Genomic DNA, 20879 nt, shown 5'->3' with positions numbered 1-20879 from the left:
CATGTTGTTCACAAAGCCCAGTTAAACAACATTTGCGCATGCCTATTGACATCAGTTATTAAATCAAGTGACAGCGTTGAAAATCCGCTTAACTCAGCAATGCGTCCGCCGAGACTTGTATCAATTTCAAACGTCAGTTTCTTTAATTCCTGCCATCAACTTGCGTCGTAAACTAACACGCCAAACAAATGTTAATCAGAATAAATTTTCGCAAATGGATAACACCGGATTTTGACAGCTTGTAATAAAGTAATAACAAAATAACATAGCTTAAACTAACAACATATGAATCGCACGAAATGACGGATTTCTATTATTTTACAGTTGCGGCAGGTTCTCAAAAACGTTCAAGTCTACCATTGAAATTCAAAGAAATTTAAATATTGAAATTAAAAAGGGAAGCCCTCATTTCGAAAAACTCGAAGGACACATTTTCAGAATCCCCAGGTAAGGATCGGAAATGGCAACTAACAATTTGCCGGATATCCCACAGTTCTGTCCATCATATCACATTTGCTGAATTTTAGCAGCTGCTACTGATATTTATTTTAGGGTTATTGTTTTCTAAAAGTTCGTTGTTTGAAACTTTTTCATATTTCGATAAAAAACAAATTCTTTGCCCGGCGATTTGGACTAGAGTTGCAGCATCTTGTATCAGATCCACTCGATTGACTTGTTTATTGCTTCTGGTAAGTAAGGGAACATTGCTGTTTCATGCATAAAGTATTGCGGTAATTTAGGTACGTTTCGCTTGTTTCATGTGCTTGCTACTATTAATGCACTGTAACACTGAGCAATTCTCCTCAAACCGGAGGGTAGTGCTAATTTTCACAGCAAATAATTGCGGCAACGCTTCAACAAGGCCAGTTTATAAGCTGGGCTGTTACATTACGCAAGGCCTCGCGCAACTTATCTCACAACCGCGCTACGTGTGTATTTTTTTACCGTGTTCATTTAGTGCCAATGCTTTATATTCAACGTTTACCCCTTACTTTAGTGTTTGGCCGACTCACGAAATCTTAACCTGCCTGCAGACGTTTGTTTACGACATAAACACATTTTTTACCACCCTTATAACGTTCTCGTCTTAAACTTTGGTTAGCTTAATAGGTGATTTCTCGTTACATTTTGTTTTGATTGTCAGATATTCAACAGTTTCTATCGCTTGACCTGCGAACCTGCAGAACATTTGCTGCAAAATGTGAAACTATCCGAACTTTGGTGTAGTTGCTATATGGCAGTTTTCAGGTGGGTTTTTTTCCTTCTTTTTTATGGTTGCTGCAGTAAATTAAGCATGGCAAGTTTCCTGAGACTTGGCAAGTTAGATTACCAGTTTATTTTTATTTCTATCGCTTAGCAAGCACACTACAAACACTGTTACGATAGCTGCCAATAAGGACACATGGCTATGGTGGTTTTAAGATAAGTGACAATCTTGTGGTCATATTACAGTTATCATTTTGAGCATAATCTCTTGTTTTGAGAAGAAGATGCTTTTTTCTGTCAGTAACACAGACATAGTCGGAAGAAAAAAATTAGTTTCACAGCAAGGAGTGGAACATATTAGACCTTCTGTTACAAGTCCAGATGCTTTAATATCCTGCTCGATACCAAAACCAAAAAAAAAAAAAAGCGGACTTAATGAATAAGGATATATGTGTACATAAAAATACCCAGCTCGACATGTTGAAGACTGCCGCCGATCCTCATATGCCCCAACCATTTGCCGAGCTTTGGTTTTGTTTGTTTTTTCTTCTTTTCGATTAAACGAATGTTGACATTTTAATATATTTCCTTGAGAATGGATAAGCGAGATCTTTGCTCTTATCTTAATTTACTTATCACTTTCCTCACCAAAGTAACAAGTTCTGTGAATCGTAAACTAATAGATCAACTGCAGGTTTAACTGCCAGCTGCACTTTTCCACATACTCACATTAAAACTATATGTGTTAAGCACCGAATTTTTCGACCGTAGCTCAAAGTCTTCTTCACAAAGTGTTCCTCGTTGTTAAGCGGCTGGTTAGAAATGCCGGGTAATTAATTCGGTGCCCATGTCTATTTTAAGCTAGCTCCTATAGTTTATGATAATAATCCTATCGGAGAAACGTTATAGAATGGTCCTGATGAAATAAAAACAAAATACAATTAAAAATTTATAATAGCACTGCATGACCAAACAAAAAATTGCTTATGTTTTTGGATTTCAACTTTTACTGGCCACGCACAATTGTTTGTTTTCTTCTGATGAGCTGTGCTGTAAATTACCAACATAATCTGCATTAACACGAGTAGTGCATTAATGTTTAATGTGGTTTGCCTTACTTTGCTAAAGCTTGAAATGGAAATCAAAACTGAGGTAGTTTACGGCTTGGCATACCTATGGAATTCATTTTCAACAAGTTTCTAGGCATTCATTACCTAAAAATTGGTTTCAGTCGTGTATGCACTTCTTCACTGTTTTCTTAATCCTAAAAAGTGAGATCCTTGCTTAGCTACTAAAACTCCTTCTAATATGCCTATTGTGGGTCGCGTTTCTTGATATTCCGTGGTAATAATGTAATACACAAATTTTCACGTTAAATTGTTCGTTAACTGTAAAAAAAAATATTTAAGCCAGGAAAGCCTTGCAAACAATGAGCTATAGATGTAAACAAATTACAGGCGGCTTGCGACTCACGTCTCTGAAATGAAAGAAAAACTTCCTGTCACGAGCAAGATTTGAACATACTAGTTGGGCGTGATATCCACTACACCATCAGGGCAACCACGATATGTGGCAACTTACTGTAGTGAGTAGATCGAGCGCGGCCAACCCAAGGGACATTGTTCTTTCGAGACATCTGTGTGTTTCATGCCGTAAATCTCCGAATCCGGGTTGATGACAATAGATAAATTATTTAAGCCAGGAAAGTCTTGGGAATTAATTTGTTTACATCTATCTATCATCGTCTGCAAGGCTTTCCTGGCTTAAACTGTAATTTCTCTATTGTCATCCAACCGGATTTGGGGATTTAGTCATAAAACACACAGATGTCTCGAAAGAAAAATGTCCCTTGGGTTGGCGGCGCTCGATCTACTCACTACAGTAAGCTGCCACGTAGCCAGCGTGGTTACCCCGATAGTAGGGACCTTACGCATAAACGACGACGGCAGGGACGACGCCTAGTAAAAAATGACTGTGTTTCTATTTAACTTTGGAATTTCGCATTTACCTAGATCTATTCGGTGTGTTTGTCGGGATTAAAACTTGCCCCGCTGAATATGCTACGAATGCGTTCAGTTCCAAATAGAAATACGAAAAAGTAGCCGTAGTGGGTCCCGTTGTAACAGAACTTAAAAATTGGTCATTTTACTTACGTTGTTGATTTGTAGAGGACAGCAAAGAAATGTACCAAGAATTGTAACGCACGCGCACAGCCACTGTTCTGCTCATTAACCCTTTTGTTTGGCCACGTTCGCGTTGCCGTTGCCGCCGTGTTTTGAGTAAGATTCCTAGTGTAGTGGATATCACGCAAGTTCAAATCCTGCTCGGGACAGGAAGTTTTTTTCTTTCATTTCAGAGACGTGTGTCGTAAGACGCCTGTAATTTGTTGACATCTATATGTCATTGTTCGTTAAGATAATATTATTCAATTTTGGAATATTAGCTCAGTTAACTTTCATTAAGATGATTGTCTAGGATAATAGAATATCGATTTTACAATGTATAGTAAACGTGCTATTTAGCTCGAAACCCTGTCGCAAGCTAAATGCTATCGGCCAATACCAAACTACTTTCAAAACATCCTTAACTAGTCAAGCGTACAAACTACCCTCCTGCTCTTAAACGATCAATGCGATTAATATTACCACCCAAGGACGGTTTAGCGAATTTGAGAGCCTGAAACGTCGGTTGCCCGAAAAGGAAAGCGTTAAAATACCTTCTGCTTCTAATTAATCATCTACATACCTGTCAGATATTTGTTTTCCACTGACTAATTTTCAGATTCAGTGAGAAGGCAAACAGATACGTCCCGTCCTACGCAATTGCTTTTAATATTAATCAATGGGACATAATTGTGAATAACTAGGGTCGAGTTTTAAAACAGTTTTCAGCCGTAATTTCCTTCTGTTTATTGAATTACAGCATATATATTAATCCTGACCTTAAAACCAAAACAATGTCAGTTTTCAGCGACTATTCAACTTCATGTTTATTCACACAAATCTCAGCTAAACGAAATGTGCATAATATCTAGCAAATTTGTCAGGCAGTTTTTCAATAAAGTGACAATGAAAGGTCAATACTTCGTGTTCCTTATGCATCCTCCCCAGTTTTTTTTTTTTTTTTTTTTGTCAGTTTAAACGTCTGCATGCTTGTTAACTTCCTCTTGAAATTGCACAGTAAAAATTCGACCTCAGACATAAATGAACCAGGACTTTCAGAAATTGAATTTTTTTAATCATTTGTACGGAATAAAACCATACAGCAACGTAAAAGGTTGAATTAAAACAGTGTCGACAATGGAAATCATTATAATTTGCAGCTGCGGCTACTTTTGAAAATTTATCTAGCCTATCAAATAAAGAAATTTAAATATTGAAATTAAGTGGAAAGCTTAAATAACGACAAATGCAAGTTTCAGAATACCCGTTTTAAGACCGGGCAAATAATAAGACTGAAAGCAGTTGCAGGTCTCACATTGTCCAGTCGTTTCCTATGACGTTTTTTTGTGTACTCGCTTCTTAGAGCTTTTCACATTAATATCATTTTCCTCAATTTTAAGTACGTGGGTAGCATCCAATATCATCTCGAGATAAAGCCACGCATCCGAGAGGAACATTGCCGTTTCACCATTTCGACATTTTGGTAAGTTATTATTTTGATATTTCTATATATTTGACCGTTATTTTACCTAGCAACCTTTTTTCACTTCGTACCACACAATTACTTTGACGACAAAAAAATATTGCCTATAGGTGTTGCAATAGACAAAATTTCTTGAAAATACTTATCTCACGAGACATGTTTCACGGATCAGAAACAGTTATTGCAATTCTCTGAATTTCTTCGAATTGTCATCGCATGTGTTTTGTGCTCTGTCAATGCATGTCATTATTTTGTTTGCTGTCAAAGCAAATGCTGAGTTTAGAGAAAACATGGATGCCAAAATGAAGCAAGCGATCACATGCTTGTTACTTGGTCGGAGTGACAACAGTGTTTCGTTATATCTTCCTCTCAAATGTTATTTTTAGTCACCAGTCTTCATCAGTTGATGGTTATCTGCCAAGTTTTCAAACAGAGCATTATATATTGCTAATTTGGAACAAAATAAACCAGCCGAGTTAGGTTTTGGACCGGCAAGTTTTCTTCGCTTGTTAAATGTCACAGCGAACATGACGCCGATTTGCATTCTCAATCATGAGCCCTCTCGTTGAAACGCTACTTATACGTAAGACTTTCCTTTTTTCAAGAAGGAAGGTCTTAAAATAAAGGGAAAAAAATGCTGTCAGATCACTGGCAAGTTATTGCCTCACGAATTGAAAAAAAAAAAAAAAACCGCATTCATGCCCACATGCTTGGCACAAGAAGCAAAAGTAGTCGACAACAAGTGATGATTTTCAGCAAACAACTTGACGTGTCCAACATATCATGTCAAAACGGACCGGTTTACTGAGGATTTCATGAAGAAACCAGCTGCATCAGCTCGAGACTACTGCCTTTTTTCATTTTTATTCCTTAAAATGTTGAATTAGGGTGGATGTGGACCAAAAATATCATTTAAATTTGAGTTTATCATGGGCTGCTGTGATTCAATTGGCAGGTGTCATGATCACATCTTTATTGCAGAAAACATAAAATTACTCGCAGGAAGGTGCTATTTAAAATGAAAGACAAACAAAATGCAATCAAACCCAAAAACCAAGGTAAGCATTTTATATAAAAAAAAACAAAATATTTTCTTCCTGGGACATCAGCAGATAAGCTATGTCGTATTTCTTTAACCTGCGCCCACATAATGTTTCGATCAATTCTAACTCTCACCACCTCACTCACTGGGTATTTCTTGAGCAGTTTTAAAACGTCTTTTGATCATTTGACAGTTTAGGTTTTTGACTTTACTAAGGTATGGGGAACCACATAAAGTAAACTAAGAAACAATCATAAAATGCTAAGACAGCCACTATTAAATTTAGAAAGTTTGCCATTGGATAATATGCTCTTCTCGCTACAGCTAGCTGTGAAAGAAGCAAAGAGCAGAGGTCTTACAAACACTAAAGCGATTAAACTCAAAAGTCCCGTTTAACGCGCAAAACACGATTAACTTCTTGTTCAGTAGAAATGTGAAATAATAAACCATATGTGCAATTTCCTACTTAGAACTGTACGACGTTTTCCGATTAATTACTGGTTTTATAACTAACGAGGGTTTACGAAGCTTCTAAAATTATAACACGTGTACCAATAAAATTACAATCACGAACCTAAATATTCACGACAGACATTTATCTTTTAAATTCCTTTGAACTTCTACTGACATACTTCTGTCAAAATTAAAACAGTTGCTCGAAGTGTTATCCTGTGCCGAAAAACTCATCATAATGGCACTGAATATGGTTACGTAATTGTCTCTCTCACACTCATCTTTTTGAAACACTAATCTTTATCCGCTCTCCAGTTCCCTTTAAGTTTTAATTGCGACCTCAGTTTAATTATCATTAAATGCGTAAAGCAATAATAATTAAACAGATAGCGTTGGTTTGGTTTGGTGGCCAGCTCTGTGTTTTTTTAAGGAGTTATGTTTCTGGGCAAAACATGACATGAAATACTGGCTTTCAATTCAATTTATATCGCATTTAACAATATACATGGAGTAGAATTCACAGAGATAGAACGGTTGTAACAATTAATAAAGATTTTAGCCTAAATTTTGAACTTTAGTTTCAATTCAAAGAGTTCCGTTTGAGCATCAAATTGCACCTTGAAGGTATAAACGCACAAAATAATAAAACAATAATAATAATGATGATAATGATAATGATAATGATAATGATACCTTGATGGTATAAACACACAAAATAATAATAATAACAATAATAATAATGATACTGATAATAATAATGATAATGATAATGATATAGATAATGATAATGATAATGATAATAATAATAATAATTTTAATTGAATATTCCGCTAGGATAACCCTTCAGTACAAAGTACTGTTATCAACAGAGTCCTGCTGACTAAGAATTAAAAACTAATAAATAAGAATTATCAGCAAAAAAAAAAAAGAAAAAGAGAAAAAAGAAAAAAAAAGAAAAAAAACTGATAAAACAAATGTTCATTCATTGGTGCAAAATTGCTGATAAAATTGGCCATTGATCCCATAAATGATCGATGTCTTATTTGCCGGTCTTTTGAACGGTCAGTAACAAAACTTTTTGCAGCTGATAGAAAGGAAGGAAAGAGTAGAAGAGAGAAAAGAAAGAGCATTAAAAATAAAAAAAGGAAATTGCAGGTCTCCCATTGTCCAGTCGTTTCCTATGACGTTTATTTCTGTACTCACTTCTTAGGAAGTAAAGAGTAGAAGATAGCGAGAAAAGAAAGAGCATCAAAAAAAGGAAATTGCAGGTCTCACATTGTCCAACATATTATGTCAAAACGGACCGGTATACTGAGGATTTCAAGAATTACCAGTGCCTTTTTTTCATTTTTATTCCTTAAAATGCTGGATTAGGGTGGATGTGGACCAAAGAAATCATTTAAATTTGGGCTTCTCATGCACTGCTGTGATTCAATAGGCAGGTGTCATGATCACATCTTTATGGTAAAAACATAAAATTACTGGCAGGAAGGTGCTATTTAAAATGAAAGACAACGGTCAGTACCAAAACTTTTGCAGCTGATAAAGAGGAAGTAAATAATAGAAAATAGCAAGAAAAGAAAGAGAGAAAAAGTAAAGGAAAAGGAAGCAGGACAAAAATTGCAACGCATCAGCAAAAAACAAACAAACAAACAAACAAAAAAAAAACCTCAGAGAGCTACTGGAAAAACAAATGTTCAATTTCTATTTACAATGCTTAAAAAGTTGAAAATTAAGAAAACAGAAGCACCGAACGTTTTCGACGCCAGGTCATCTTCAGGGTAAGAAAAAACCACCCGCTAATTGTGTATTTAATATATCTGTTACGTAATTCCCGATGGGAACAGTTTCGCATGGTTTCCATTGTTGGATCATTAGGCCTTCGATGATTCTACGCTTTGTAGTGGATTGAGCCGTGCAAAGTATGCGCCAGCTAAAAGAATGCGAACGATTCACACGTAGATGGCGGTGGGCTCAGAGCCGCTGCAACTGTTAGTTTCTTCATCAAGTCGCACCTGCACATTTCTCATGGTCTCACCAAGGTAGCTGTCATATTAATAAAATACACAACAAGAGGCCTTACATTCACAAACTGAAAAATATAAGTGGTTTCGACTTAATTCTTTTTTCGTGAACTGCATCTAATGCGAATGATATCGATTTGAACTGACCTGGCGAATAGGATCACGGACGAAAGCCCTCTCACCATCGCAAAAGAGTATTTTGCACTAAAAACAATCTTTCCTGTCCTAGAAATCACCAAGTTGTCGAGCGGCTTAGACTCATTTCATTCGAATTTTCAAGTAATATAAAAAGCAAAACCTTTATGACATGTTAGTGTATACCAAAGACTACGATTCCTCGGCTGATTATCGAATTTTAAAATCTTTTGAAAACCGCCGACAAAGTCATGGGTTTGACCACAGGACACGCAGCATCGGAAATGTAGGAATAAGGCCAATACAAGAATACCTGTTTCTGTTTATAGAAAAACGAAGATGGTCGCCCTAAAATCGGGATGAAATTTTCAGAAACGTGATTCACCTTTACAAGCGGCCATTTGATTGGTTGTTTATAGTAGCCCCGATCTGATTGGTGTGACATAAATACATCTCTCAGTCACTCAGTCACTCATTCACTCACTCACTCACTCATCCACTGATTCGCTCATAACATACCCCAGACCCATTGACTAAGAGGTATTTTTTTTACAAAATAATAATAATAATAATAATAATAATAATAATAATAATAATTTGTAAGAAGACGCAGTTAAACTGCAGCCCCAGCAGTTTCATTCGCTAGATATCTTTTCAAGGAAATGGAAGTAAAGAATTTGCAATTAAGTTATAAAAGGCAATCAAGATGAGAAACTCTCAGTCCAGCTAATTTTTAAAATTCATTAATAATAAGGGTCTACGCTTAACTGATATTGTACTGGATCGAGTTCAATAAGGCAATACACAATTAAGACCTCAAAAAATTATATTCGGAAACATTAGAAGCAAATTAATCCTGGGAAATACTAACTGATGTGACTTGTTTGCGTAAGGAAATTCAATAAGCTTAAGTCTAATTGGGTCGGGGTTTTAAAATGCTAAATAGATGTACTTATGAAGTGGCCTCTGAAGACTCTAAACTTCACCCAAAACCAAAAGTGATATTCAAATTATTGTACATGGTTTTCGGCAGTTGACAATCGATCATTTACACAATTCATCGAAGTTTGCAGTTGTCCTACTGATTGTCAACCGATGATTCAGTTTAGGTAATGATTCGTTTATTGATCTGCTGTCCTTGAGAATCAGTCTCCAAACATGGGCATTCTAGAAGCTTTAGATCTGCAACAGTGTGTAATATTTACGGTTATCGTAAACTTTTAGCAATTAATAGGGAATTCCTTAAAGAATTCTGAAGCATCAACATCTGGAGAGAAGTCTCTTTAAATGTTGAACGGGATAAAATAAGTACAATTCTTTGACCTGGACAGGATCGTAACCAAGGATGATACACCTCATACCCCATGAGTTTAGGTCAAACATTTGTACGCGACATGGTGAGGTGTGAATTAACACAACTTTTCGAATGACCATGCAATATTATACGATTTTCTGTTTAAATAAAGTTTGAAAAATACAATTTTATTTGCTTTGCTTATTTCTGAGGGCATGTGACTAATATTGACAGCCTTCAGTCATGTCTGCTGACGTTGCCGTAACGACAATACTCACCACTCTCATTGTTGCGGACATCATTGGTAATTGCCTCGTTATCTTCGTCATAAGCAGAAATCGAGATATGAGGTATGCTGATTTTATTTGTAATGGTGGTATTTCTGATTTCTAACGAGCCGTTAGAAGCAATAAGGACTGATAGGCGAGCAAAAAAACATTACTGAAGACAGGTAACAGCTCAGTGTTTCTTTGCGTCATCTCAGAATGGTCCGCCATGCCGTTGGCGGGTGACTTCGTCATATTCCACTTCAAAGGGAAAGACTGTGTACAATTCAAAGCGGCGATCTACACTTGAGCATGCATCCTAGTTGTAGACTTGCTTACTTCACTTACTGCTATTGAAATAAGTTCGATATCTATTTCACAGGAGTCCCATCAATTATCTACTTGTGAACCTAGCCATATCAGATATCACGTTCGCGGCGTTTGTAGCTCCAAATCACATTTTGAAGAAAACTTTCACTCACCCAGACGGGGCCATTGGCTCTGGGTTATGCATGATTCTAACAGGGGGAAATGTGGCATGGGTGGGAGCAGCTTCCTCATCTGTCACTCTGGTAGCTATTGCTGTCGAACGCTATTACACTGTAATGTGTCCTCTTGGTAGCAGAGGAAAACTTACCAAGCGAAAAGTCAAGGTAAGTAAATAACAATGAATTAAATAAATGAAAACTTTAGATTATTTATTTGTAACGGCACCATGCTTTTTGGCTTACTATACAATTGATCAGTAGAGGTTAGTCACAAAGAACGAGAAGTGCGCAGACTCATGGTTGTAACTCACTCACATTTCCTCATACTACGGCACTAGCACTACCAAACGTGCACTATCACTACCACACTAGCTCTATCACCCGGGAGGTACTCCCAGAAAAATTTGGTGGGGGTGTGCGGCCCGCTTCTCAAAACCCTTACCCTAGTTATGACCTAAATCTGTGATTTTCCCTCCTTTGTTTATGACCTGACCAATAATTTGATACCCTATTTATGGCCATTGCGGCTGGCACAGTTGCTCTAAGCATAATTTATAAAGGGCTTTCGTTGATGGTCTTATCGATAATGATGAAAAAGTAGCTTCATCTAACAAACATACTTAATTCAAAACCAGATTGCAAAATCCATACCTTGTTTCTGACCAAAATGGCTAAAATCGATACCTTATTTATGACCAAAACGGCTGAAAAACCATACCCTTTGGGGACGCACATACCTATATAGCCCTTTTAAGGAAGTACCTCCTCCCCGGCTCTATCACGACAATTTCTTCGATGCTACCGAGTCAACTATTGGAAATACTGATGTTATTGCTACTGCTGCTACTGCTTCTAATTCGTCTATAACTACAACTACTAACTATGACGATGATGATCTTTGCAGCAATGTATAGAGGTGCTAGCGCTGGTCAACTTGTGAAGCTATTATGTTTCATTGTCTACTCCATTTATCACTGATTTAACATTTCCATCGCAGTAAATAAACTGATACAAATCTCGTCAATTTCAGGTGATTATTCCTGGTTGTTGGATCTTTGCTGTCGCTTTAAACATGCCACTGATTCTGGTTACAATATTTGATGAAATAACCGGCGACTGCAAGTGGAACTGGCCTAAAAGCTGGATGGGCGCGGCCAATGAGACCACTTGGCTTGTATTGTTGGCCATTATTCCATTGATCGTGATGACGGGCTTATACTCCAGAGTCGTTTATACGCTGTGGTTTAAGCGTAATGATGGTCAGGAACTCGCGTTTCGGCAAAAGGTGAGACTTATCAAGAATTCGGTAGGAAATAGCGAATTTCTATCACGACCTTATCGGTTTGTATGTGTGACAGTGAGAGAGTCAAATCAACATGTTCGTAATCAGCCGGTGTAATTTTTCGTCGGCAAGATTACAATTTAAGCATAAGCAGCCTGCTTATGTTCGACCATAAACATTTTGTATTTGCCATGTACATGACAAGAGTGATTGTAGAGTTTGCATCAAATAATATAATGTTTGATTTTTAGAGGCGATGCCAGTGTTCCTTTGTTGAAGTTTGTCTGTCCGAATCGTTATGTTAATTGCTCGTTTTACAAGGCCTTTTCTTCGTTGTTTTTTCAGGGAGTTTTGAGAGTGCGGAAGCGAGTCACCTTGAGTGTGATCACTGTCAGTGCCATCTTTGGAGTCTGTTGGATTACTGGTTTATTAATATATATCTTAAGCTACTATGACATCTACATGTTTGGTCCTGCCTCCTACGCCATTTCCGACACCATGTTCATGTTCAATTCTGCCATCAACCCTTTTGTATATTCTCTGTTGAATGAACGGTTCAGGGGGAAACTGAAGGGAATGTTCTGTTACAAGTGCGCAGCCAGAGTACAACCCTCGAGCGAGCCCTACAGCGTGCAACTTGCCAACAACACGTCTCGCGTGACTAACACTGCAGGCGCCTGCTTGGACTGACACCTAGAGCACATGTTCTCAAGGAAGATTTTAACATAACAGCTTGAGGACGGTGCCGGCCATAGTAATTCAATAAACACTCAGCTTTTTTTCTTGATATAACATAAGAATTGATAATTATGTAATAAGTGCGGCAATTTAGTTGAGGAAACAAGCACGCGGAAGGTTTGTTGTCCAATCAATTAACAGCAGGAACAGTTGAGGTTACTTGGAAAGTTGACATCAAGGTTGAATAAGTTGCTTAGTAACAAGACGAAAGCAGACTCAGTGAACTGGAACTTGTTCCTTCAACTAAATACGAGAATTTAACACTGTCAACGGGACAATTAAGGTCTGGACTGCTGAATCCTTCCCAAGGCAAAGTAGCTTTGACATATTGTTTACTACTATTTAACTTTTATGTATCTCAGTAACTATACTCCGAATTAAGATTGTATTCTTCCAGCTCGACTGCAAAACAGTCGTATTTTTTGCGAACGCGGGCGACGGTCAATATTCGAAAGGTCTACAACAAGTTTATTCCTGGTAATTATCCCTTCAAAGTATAATCCATTTCATTTTTTATATGCATGACAATGTTGACTGATTAACAGACAGAGACGTTAACTTATTCTTGTCAGTTCAACTTTCACAGCTGGGGGAGGGGGGTGGGGGGTTTCAAAGCCGATTTATTCTGTGATGCTGAAGTTGAAGTAATCGTTCATCTCTCTCAAAAATTATTACAGCGCACGGTAAATAAGCTGTAAATAAATTGTCTCACCAGCCACCTGATATAAATGTTATCCATCAATTAATTTAGCGTTTCATACGCTGCAGACACACTTCTGCGAGGTACCATTTCTAATAAGGGTAGAAGAAACAGAGCACGAAAATTACTACTTTTACATACGTTTATTGATTTTTTATACATATATATTATCAAATTTACATATGATCAACTTTGATGACGACAGTTGATTCAACTGTTGAATGTTGAAATCCATTTTCTGTTTTTGCCACACTTAGACCTTCAGTTCACTATCCTAAGCGAAACCCTCAGATCGCTGTAATACCCACATATACCCCTTCTGATACATTGGCTAAGCACAAGTTTAGCTCGACCTTTGAATCAAAAAAGAAACAGATCTCGATTTGCGACATAACTCTGGAAGACCAGAGTCATTGAGCGCGCTGGCAAATAAGCAATTCTCAGTTTAAATTCTCGCAATGTCAGCCTTGCAAGGGTTTCTCGTGAAAAGGTCCTCACGTCCTCCAGTTAAACCTTGCCGAGTTTCACAGCGTATCGAGGGCAAAATCCTCTTCATGAAGTGCCTTTCAATAACGGAAGGTCTCATTACCAGAATGGACACCTGTGAAAAGAAGTAAAGTAAAAAATATCAGATATACATGCAATGATCTTCAGCGAGAACTATTGTGAGAAAACTCAAACAAACGTCTTACCATCCAATGTAGCACTGGCAAAGATTCTCATGTGAGGTGGCTTGTTTGATCAGCAGATCCACTTGTGTTGTTACATCAAGATTGTTATGACTGGTGAAGTCACGACCTATAAAATGTACAGGAATCAGTGTTTGGTCTAACATTTAGTTTAATTCAAACAATACTGTGGATTATCCACACACAGGCAAGACTAGAACTCAACGGGTCAGCCAACTTTGTAGAACGCATTGAATCATAATAAGCAGGTCCCTTAGATTTGCCAAGTATCAACAACTGTTGTTAAACGACTGCCTAGCGGTGCACGGCATGATATTCTATCAATGTTATCCGCGTTCTTGTTTATCACGAGTTACTTGAAGACGGTAAAATCGCCTGCCATCGGAAAGTTTTACCTTACTCCTTGTTGCTATAGCATGACTTAACAGTATACCTGTTAATTTGTCTCTCACGCGGTTTACTATGGCGACAGCTTTCTTGTTAAGCGCTTCAGGTTTGGGGCCGCTTTCATCTTCTACAGGGAAAGAACAATATCTAGTTATTTTAACCCTGATTTTGAGACGCTTCAAAACATAACTAGCTCTCAGGAAAGCGGAGGACTAATAGCAATTAAAGTATGGTTGACAAAAACATTTTTAAAACTGCTGTCCCATAATGGCATTCATGTAAAGACTGGTTTACACATTTCCCCCGCCCATTTAGAACAGCAGAACTAGCGCAATGTTTTCAGCTTTAGAAATGTACAGAACTGTACAGAACAAAACGTTTGTTATTTTTTGCTCTTATCTTTCTGCGCGCTGGTACACGAGACGATGTTGTGCGATTGCCAAATCAGATGAAACAAAGAGCGGGCTGCCACTAAATGTGGGTGTGCTTTTTATAACTCAAAATCGATTTCACAATAAGATCGTCATTAGACTGGGCTACCTTGTGAGTTCAGTTTGTTCTTACCATAAGATGGCATGTGTTCTGTCGACTGCTTCTTTGTTGGCCTTTCGGGATTGACATCTACACCTTCCAAAAGATCTGGTAACAATTAAAAATGCATAATAAATTGCTAATCATTAAATAAATGATTTAATTTATTTATTTAGTTATCTATAGTCAAACGAATAAACACACAAACATATTAATAAAGTAACAGCCCCCAGCCAGTCAGACTGACAGTCAGACAAACGGACACATAGCTTGTGAGAGGTGCTCGTCACTATATCTTACACGTAACATCTTTCCACACATGGAACTTTGGAATTTAGGAAGGTGCGCTGACAACATTCCGGACGACGATTAATGTGATGAATATCAAAGAACAACTTACCCTCCCCTCCCTCAGACATCGTATCCGATCGGCCCTTGGAGTGCTTGATTTTCGGTGTAGCTGTGAAAACAAACACAAAAAAACAGAGGTGAGTTTGTGTCTTTTGCTGCTCTCTGTCTCAGCTTGCATAAATTTCATTTTAATATTAGATGTACTTATTGCATGTTATTGTGAATTAATGTATGTCTTGAACGAACCTCGAAAGTGAACACATTTCTTTCTCCATACATACAAGAAAATACACTTCTTAACGTTTTGCCTCATTTTGCTTGGTCGAGTCACGCTTTCTCTCAATTATTCATTCAGGTCACTAGTTCTTTCGTTTGGCTCGTTGAGGTCACGCTTTCTTAGTCAGATCTTACTTTCAACTTTCACAGTACCCAACCATAATAATATGGATAAGACTTCCCTACGTTGTTAAGTAGATCATTTATATGAAAAAGTTGATCCCATTTTATTGAACTTACAATCCATAAGTCTCCAGTTGAGCAAAGGATCATAAACAAACGCTTCAAGAACAGCCATCACACTGTCTTTGTGAGCCCGCAAAACTCGCATCACGCTCTCGCATGTCATGCGGTAATTTCCATCAATGCCAGTCACCTTACAAGTAAACCAGAAAACACGCTATCTATAAACATGGCTAAGAAGTAAACCAGAAAACACGCTATTTGTACACATGCCTCAGACATATTAAATTAAGTCAAGCATATTCTTCAGTTTTAAAGTTTTTTTCGGGGAATCTAAAATTTGGATACCAAGTTAGTTAATATGCGACGAACAACACGATTTTCTAGCCCATATTCAGCACCTGTACCCAAACCAAACACCAGTGTCAGTCTTGATTTTGTAAAAGGTTCTTTCAAGTGTCACTAGCTGTACCTCCATTGCGTTAGTCAACATTCTTGTGAGTCGAAATGGAATTTTCTCTGGAAACTTCTCTCTGGTCATCGCAACCTACAGAGCGAAACAAAATACCGGAAAGCATGTTCATGATTGTGAAGCCGTTCATGTTGAAAGCCAGGTAAATTGACAGTACACACGTAAAATTCAAGAAAGCCTTGGTGATACATACCTCAAAACAGTCTCCAAAGTCAATATGAAGGATTTTTCCACTTAAGCGATCCAGCATCAAGTTAGATGGATGTCTAAGACAGAGAAACGGATGTTATTGAGTACACAGAAAACAAGGTAGCCAGGAAGACAAAAAACTGTCCACATTCACAACAAACATAGTAAATTGCTATTTGCTTTGTTGTGGTAGGCATGTGCATCCTCTGTCAGTGTAATTGTAAGACTAGACATTTGTGTAAGTAGAAATTCTTATAAAAGCAATATCATTACAACACGCGTTATCAGTGCTGTGGTTACATGTAACAGCAACAAACACTACTTAGTATTAGTATTGTATATAATTATGTTGTATGTGGTGTGAATAAAAATTATATCTTGTGAAGTGTATCTATGAAGTGTATCTTTTGTTGTGCAGTTATGTCGAATATAGCGAAGCCATTCCAAACTAAAGAAATGATTGAGGAGGAACTGCCGAGAGTGTCTCACCTGTCTCCCAGGCCCAGCACATATCCCACCATGGACATAACAGCAAGAGATCGAGTGTAGTTAGTTCGACGATCAAACCACACCTACAAACAATGGTAAAGCGTATTTAAAGGCACAAGCTCCTGGGGCCGTGTATATGAGACACATCTGAACAAGAATGCTAAGAATTCCAGGAAGCTGATCAGTTTTCTCTACTTACAAAATAGACAAGTGGAAGTCGGGACACTGAATAGAAATCAGGCAACATGGCCTTTCAATTGACAAAGAAGCATATATTGCGCAGAATATAACTTTATGAGAATACGGCGCCGCACAATTTCAGTTAAATGTCATTTCCACTGTGTGCCTAGCTGAGTTTTTAGTGTTGATAGTATGCATATAAATAAATGATTAGGCATATTTCATGCTATAGATATTAAACTTATTGCTCTTGTGACAAATGTAATTTATTTCTTATTTCTTATTTGTTCTAGTTGCATACACGTTCGTATTTTGATCGGACTTACTTAGCTCTTAGACGCAACGTGTGTCGATGAAGTGTTGTTGTAACGTTGAATTTCTGAATTATTCACAGTCGAGGCTGTATTGTTTTAGTGTTACTCCCAACAGTTATCCGTGAATTGTTGGAGTACACCTCAGGTTATCAAGTTTACATCTGCTTACCTCTGAACTTGGACTCTTGAGCCATAGTAGTTTAGCGAGGTCATCTCCATTAGTGTTGGACAGCGCATGCTCAAACACCTCCACTTTCTGCATTAAAGTCAAATGGTCATAGTCTGGAGCCATCTGATTGGTTAGAAAATAACAACATCAACAGTAAGACACAATAGACCAAGTAATCTCCAGTCATCATACATACGCTACCATTACTATTCAGTTACTATTACTATACGAGCCCTAAACATGATTATCGAGTTTTCTACTTCAAGGAGTTTGTGAAAGATAGTGTAATCACCGTCTTTTCCAGCCTTCTAAACTTCTATTGTACTGAGAGGAAAAGGTTCCATCCTCTCACTTTGTCCAAATGTTATTCCCTTTTCCTGATACGTGTGAGCCTACATTTATGCCGCTCATTCCTGTCTGATATTCCTCCCCAAGCCCCTTACGTGGCTTACGATGGAAGCAGTATTACGTGCCAAAATTATACCAGTGAATAATCATATAAAATTGCTCTTTACGTTTGGATCTAAGAGTCACAGAAAACAGGAAGAATTTTCCTCCCGTAACAAACTTACTCTTAGCATGATGCGATGTTCGATGTTGAGTAGAATCTTTTTCTTCTCTCTGTAGTCCCGGATGAGAGCATGTAATGTGTCGGAATGAGGAACCCAGCCCAGCAGACCTGAGTTTGTTGACAGTGGGATAACTGCGTAACGCTGAATTCTGAAAATAGCAACCAAAACAACACATTACTGCAATCACAATGTTTAGACGTAAAACAAAAGGACGGTCTCGGATGCGTTCTTCTCTCATCACGTTAGCATTAGCACAAACCCGAAAATGTAAATATGAGCCAGAACAGGGAGCCCATACTCAGGACTTCTCGTGTTTTCTGGTGTAGCTTTCAGCTTACACTGGGCTCAATGACTGATCAAACAGCGGAACACAGACAAAATAAATTGAGAGAGATTCATACCCCAGATGTCTTTTAGAAGTTTCTTGATCTCCAGCTAACAGTGTATTCACCAAACCAAACAGCTGCATAACTCGCTCGTCCTGGCGTAGATCTTCATGACCTTTCAGCAGGAACATAAACTCCGAACCATTGCTCCCTGCAAGATCAGTTCACTAGCCTCGGTCAAAGGGCTTTAATCTGCGAGAAGGCTGCCCTCTTTGAGTCTACCGCGACCATTAACATTTCAAGTAACGAGACATGAACGCTAGCCCACCGACTAAAAGGCTTTACCACAGGGGAAGTAATTAGAAAGTTATCACTCAATATACAATTAGTATCAGACTCCACAGCAGATTTGGATGGCAACTACAACGAGGTGACACTGTACACAGAAACTTCAATGCCGACATACTGACCAGTAATAAAGAGTTTTCTGGGTCACACTCACCAGTAATACAGAGTTTTCTAGGTCTCTGTTTGGATGTAATGACGTTAAGTGAAGCATGTACATGTCTTATGTGGATCACTGGTTTGTGAGGTTCGTATGTTCCAGGTACAGCAAGCTCTAAGTCACGACACATCAATAACTTGGGCGAAACATACTGAAGCTCCAGAGACGTCAACTGAAATCACAAATATACGCATTGTACTGGATTCAAGTTTAAGTGAATTTGAATAAAACAGTGATTGCCTTCTTGACTACAAAGTTTTAGCCGTACCTGTGGGAGTTGTTTGGAGATTCGCCTGAAAACCAAGTAGTACAAGTCCCAGGCCTGTGTCAGATCTTTGACATTTCCTGATCGTTGATACTTTCTGCACCATTCCTGGGCTTCCATCAGATCGCGACCATAAGCCTGACAGAAAACAACAGAATTACATCATCACTAAAAATCCGATGAAGAAGTTTACAATCGACTGACATTACATCGAGTTGAACTTCAAACTGACGGACGGACGGACGGACGAACGAACGAACAAATGGGAAGGCAGTGAACGAAACCAACTCAAACAGTAACTTTTCAGAAGACTATATATTTTAGTGATATCACATTTGGTTCTTTAGCTGTACCTGGTTAAACGAAGTCTCTTTAAGGGTCTGTGGTCCTCTCTCCATCATCTGATGCAGCGGTTCTAACGCACCAAACATTCCTTTGACGTTGCCTTCGCTGAAGTAAAGTCTTGAAGCTTCTTCAAGTCCTTCATGCCACAACTCGTGCCACAAGATGGCGACTCGGATGAGTTCATCACTGACCTAAAAACAAACCTTTTTATAGTGTTGTAGACCATTCAGCTTGGTTTTGCAAACATTATCTGATAAAACACAGAGATTTATTATCTGTACAGCGGGAAGAAAACACTCGACTGTGAGAACTCATCCTAAGATTTGACGCCCTAAACAGTCTTAAGAAAGAATTTTATTTTGCAGAACCCACAACGAGAAACTTTTCCGGCTTAAGGGGAAGCTGGCATACAGATCGGCTAATATTGTCTCCTCAAGTAAAAATCAGGAAATGTGTTGTAAGGTGGTCAGGCAGAGTACATACCATGACTGCCTGCTGTACGAGCTGTTGACTGTGTTCACCCATGTTCTTTAGGATCTGATTAGCTGCATTACGGCGAGCACTACTGGCTGATTTTGAGGCCACAGTCAGTGGATAGATCAAGGCCTAGACAGATAAAAACAAACAAACAAACAAACAAACATTTAATTTGCAAGGACTGGTATAGCCATACAAAAACATGCAGGGTTTTCTCAACTAGTTACAGAGAGGGTAATGCTGTTACAGAAAGGCACAAGGAGCGATAGCCCACTAGTTCATGTATGTACACCAAATATCTGTTGCTTATTGCCTTAGTGTATGATGCGTGACGTTTGTAGAGTTGCTATTGGTGACAAGCTACAGCGGAATGCAGTTACCTGTGGATGATGTTTGCCGATATCTGTTAGGAGCTGATGAATAAGCCGTCCGACAAGTTGACGAGGAGTGTCAATCCTGGCGATAAGTTGCGGGATAACCTGAACCAGTAAAAACAACCAACATGTAACAACTTTAAACAGCATCTATATACAGCGCTTACATACAAGGCACTTGTTACCGACCGAAACAGATTTTCCCAATTGGCAAAAGAAGTTTATCTTAAACTGTACTATTACAACATAAAATGATTATTTTTAATATTCAGTACCTGCAGCCATGTGTCAATCTGAATTGTTTTGATTCCTTCAACAAGAGCTTCATAGACTTCGGGCCAATGACCATAATCAAACCACAGCGTTAACAGTCTAACGAAGCAAAGATATGAAGAACTAAACTTCAGAGTTGTGCTCTTTTAGGACACACTTCACGTACATTGTTGAGGACATTTGACTAACTGCTAGGAGAACAGAAAATAGCGTGACCCTCCTCTAAGCATTTAGAAATG

General features: G+C 38.2%; 2 protein-coding genes across 4 annotated transcripts in view; one reads left to right on the top strand and one right to left on the bottom strand.

Moving 5' to 3' along the window:
- Window positions 1-538: 538 nt before the first annotated feature.
- Window positions 539-13302, top strand: LOC110040121 (pyroglutamylated RF-amide peptide receptor-like). Of its 3 annotated transcripts, XM_089281756.1 has the most exons (7): window positions 539-689; window positions 1145-1248; window positions 4769-5909; window positions 10012-10149; window positions 10448-10718; window positions 11584-11838; window positions 12181-13302. In XM_089281756.1, the coding sequence occupies exons 4-7, from the start codon at window positions 10043-10045 to the stop codon at window positions 12523-12525; spliced, it is 978 nt and encodes a 325-aa protein (XP_089137882.1). In that variant the 5' UTR covers window positions 539-689; window positions 1145-1248; window positions 4769-5909; window positions 10012-10042; the 3' UTR covers window positions 12526-13302. The 3 variants fall into 3 exon arrangements, with proteins under 3 accessions (XP_089137882.1, XP_089137880.1, XP_089137881.1); XM_089281754.1 differs by having other exon boundaries at window positions 4769-10149; XM_089281755.1 differs by lacking the exons at window positions 539-689; window positions 1145-1248 and having other exon boundaries at window positions 3091-10149.
- A 99-nt stretch (window positions 13303-13401) lies between these two features.
- LOC110040158 (serine/threonine-protein kinase mTOR-like) overlaps window positions 13402-20879 on the bottom strand; it is a 28237-nt gene continuing 20759 nt past the window's right edge. Inside the window, exons 47-64 of the mRNA XM_089281753.1 lie at window positions 20643-20739; window positions 20374-20472; window positions 20000-20122; window positions 19525-19707; window positions 19175-19309; window positions 18904-19078; window positions 18477-18612; window positions 18076-18223; window positions 17504-17626; window positions 16841-16923; window positions 16356-16428; window positions 16163-16237; window positions 15748-15883; window positions 15281-15340; window positions 14914-14988; window positions 14396-14476; window positions 13966-14071; window positions 13402-13874 (exon numbers count right to left, since the gene is read on the bottom strand). Coding sequence (XP_089137879.1) covers window positions 13859-13874; window positions 13966-14071; window positions 14396-14476; window positions 14914-14988; window positions 15281-15340; window positions 15748-15883; window positions 16163-16237; window positions 16356-16428; window positions 16841-16923; window positions 17504-17626; window positions 18076-18223; window positions 18477-18612; window positions 18904-19078; window positions 19175-19309; window positions 19525-19707; window positions 20000-20122; window positions 20374-20472; window positions 20643-20739 — 1924 coding nt within the window. The 3' untranslated portion in view covers window positions 13402-13858. The remainder of the gene's footprint in view (window positions 13875-13965; window positions 14072-14395; window positions 14477-14913; window positions 14989-15280; window positions 15341-15747; window positions 15884-16162; window positions 16238-16355; window positions 16429-16840; window positions 16924-17503; window positions 17627-18075; window positions 18224-18476; window positions 18613-18903; window positions 19079-19174; window positions 19310-19524; window positions 19708-19999; window positions 20123-20373; window positions 20473-20642; window positions 20740-20879) is intronic.

This window comes from Orbicella faveolata, unplaced genomic scaffold, assembly GCF_042242905.1.
Source record: "Orbicella faveolata isolate gen_17 unplaced genomic scaffold, um_ofav_v1 contig_12, whole genome shotgun sequence".
Classification (NCBI taxonomy): Eukaryota; Metazoa; Cnidaria; class Anthozoa; order Scleractinia; family Merulinidae; genus Orbicella; species Orbicella faveolata.
This window is presented reverse-complemented; position numbering and strand designations above follow the sequence as displayed.

Coding starts and splice junctions, on each gene's coding strand:
- LOC110040121 (XM_089281756.1), top strand. CDS start 10,043: ATGTCTGCTGACGTTGCCGTAACGACAATACTCACCACTCTCATTGTT. Junction 10,719..11,583: donor TTACCAAGCGAAAAGTCAAG/GTAAGTAAATAA, acceptor CGTCAATTTCAG/GTGATTATTCCTGGTTGTTG. Junction 11,839..12,180: donor AACTCGCGTTTCGGCAAAAG/GTGAGACTTATC, acceptor TTGTTTTTTCAG/GGAGTTTTGAGAGTGCGGAA.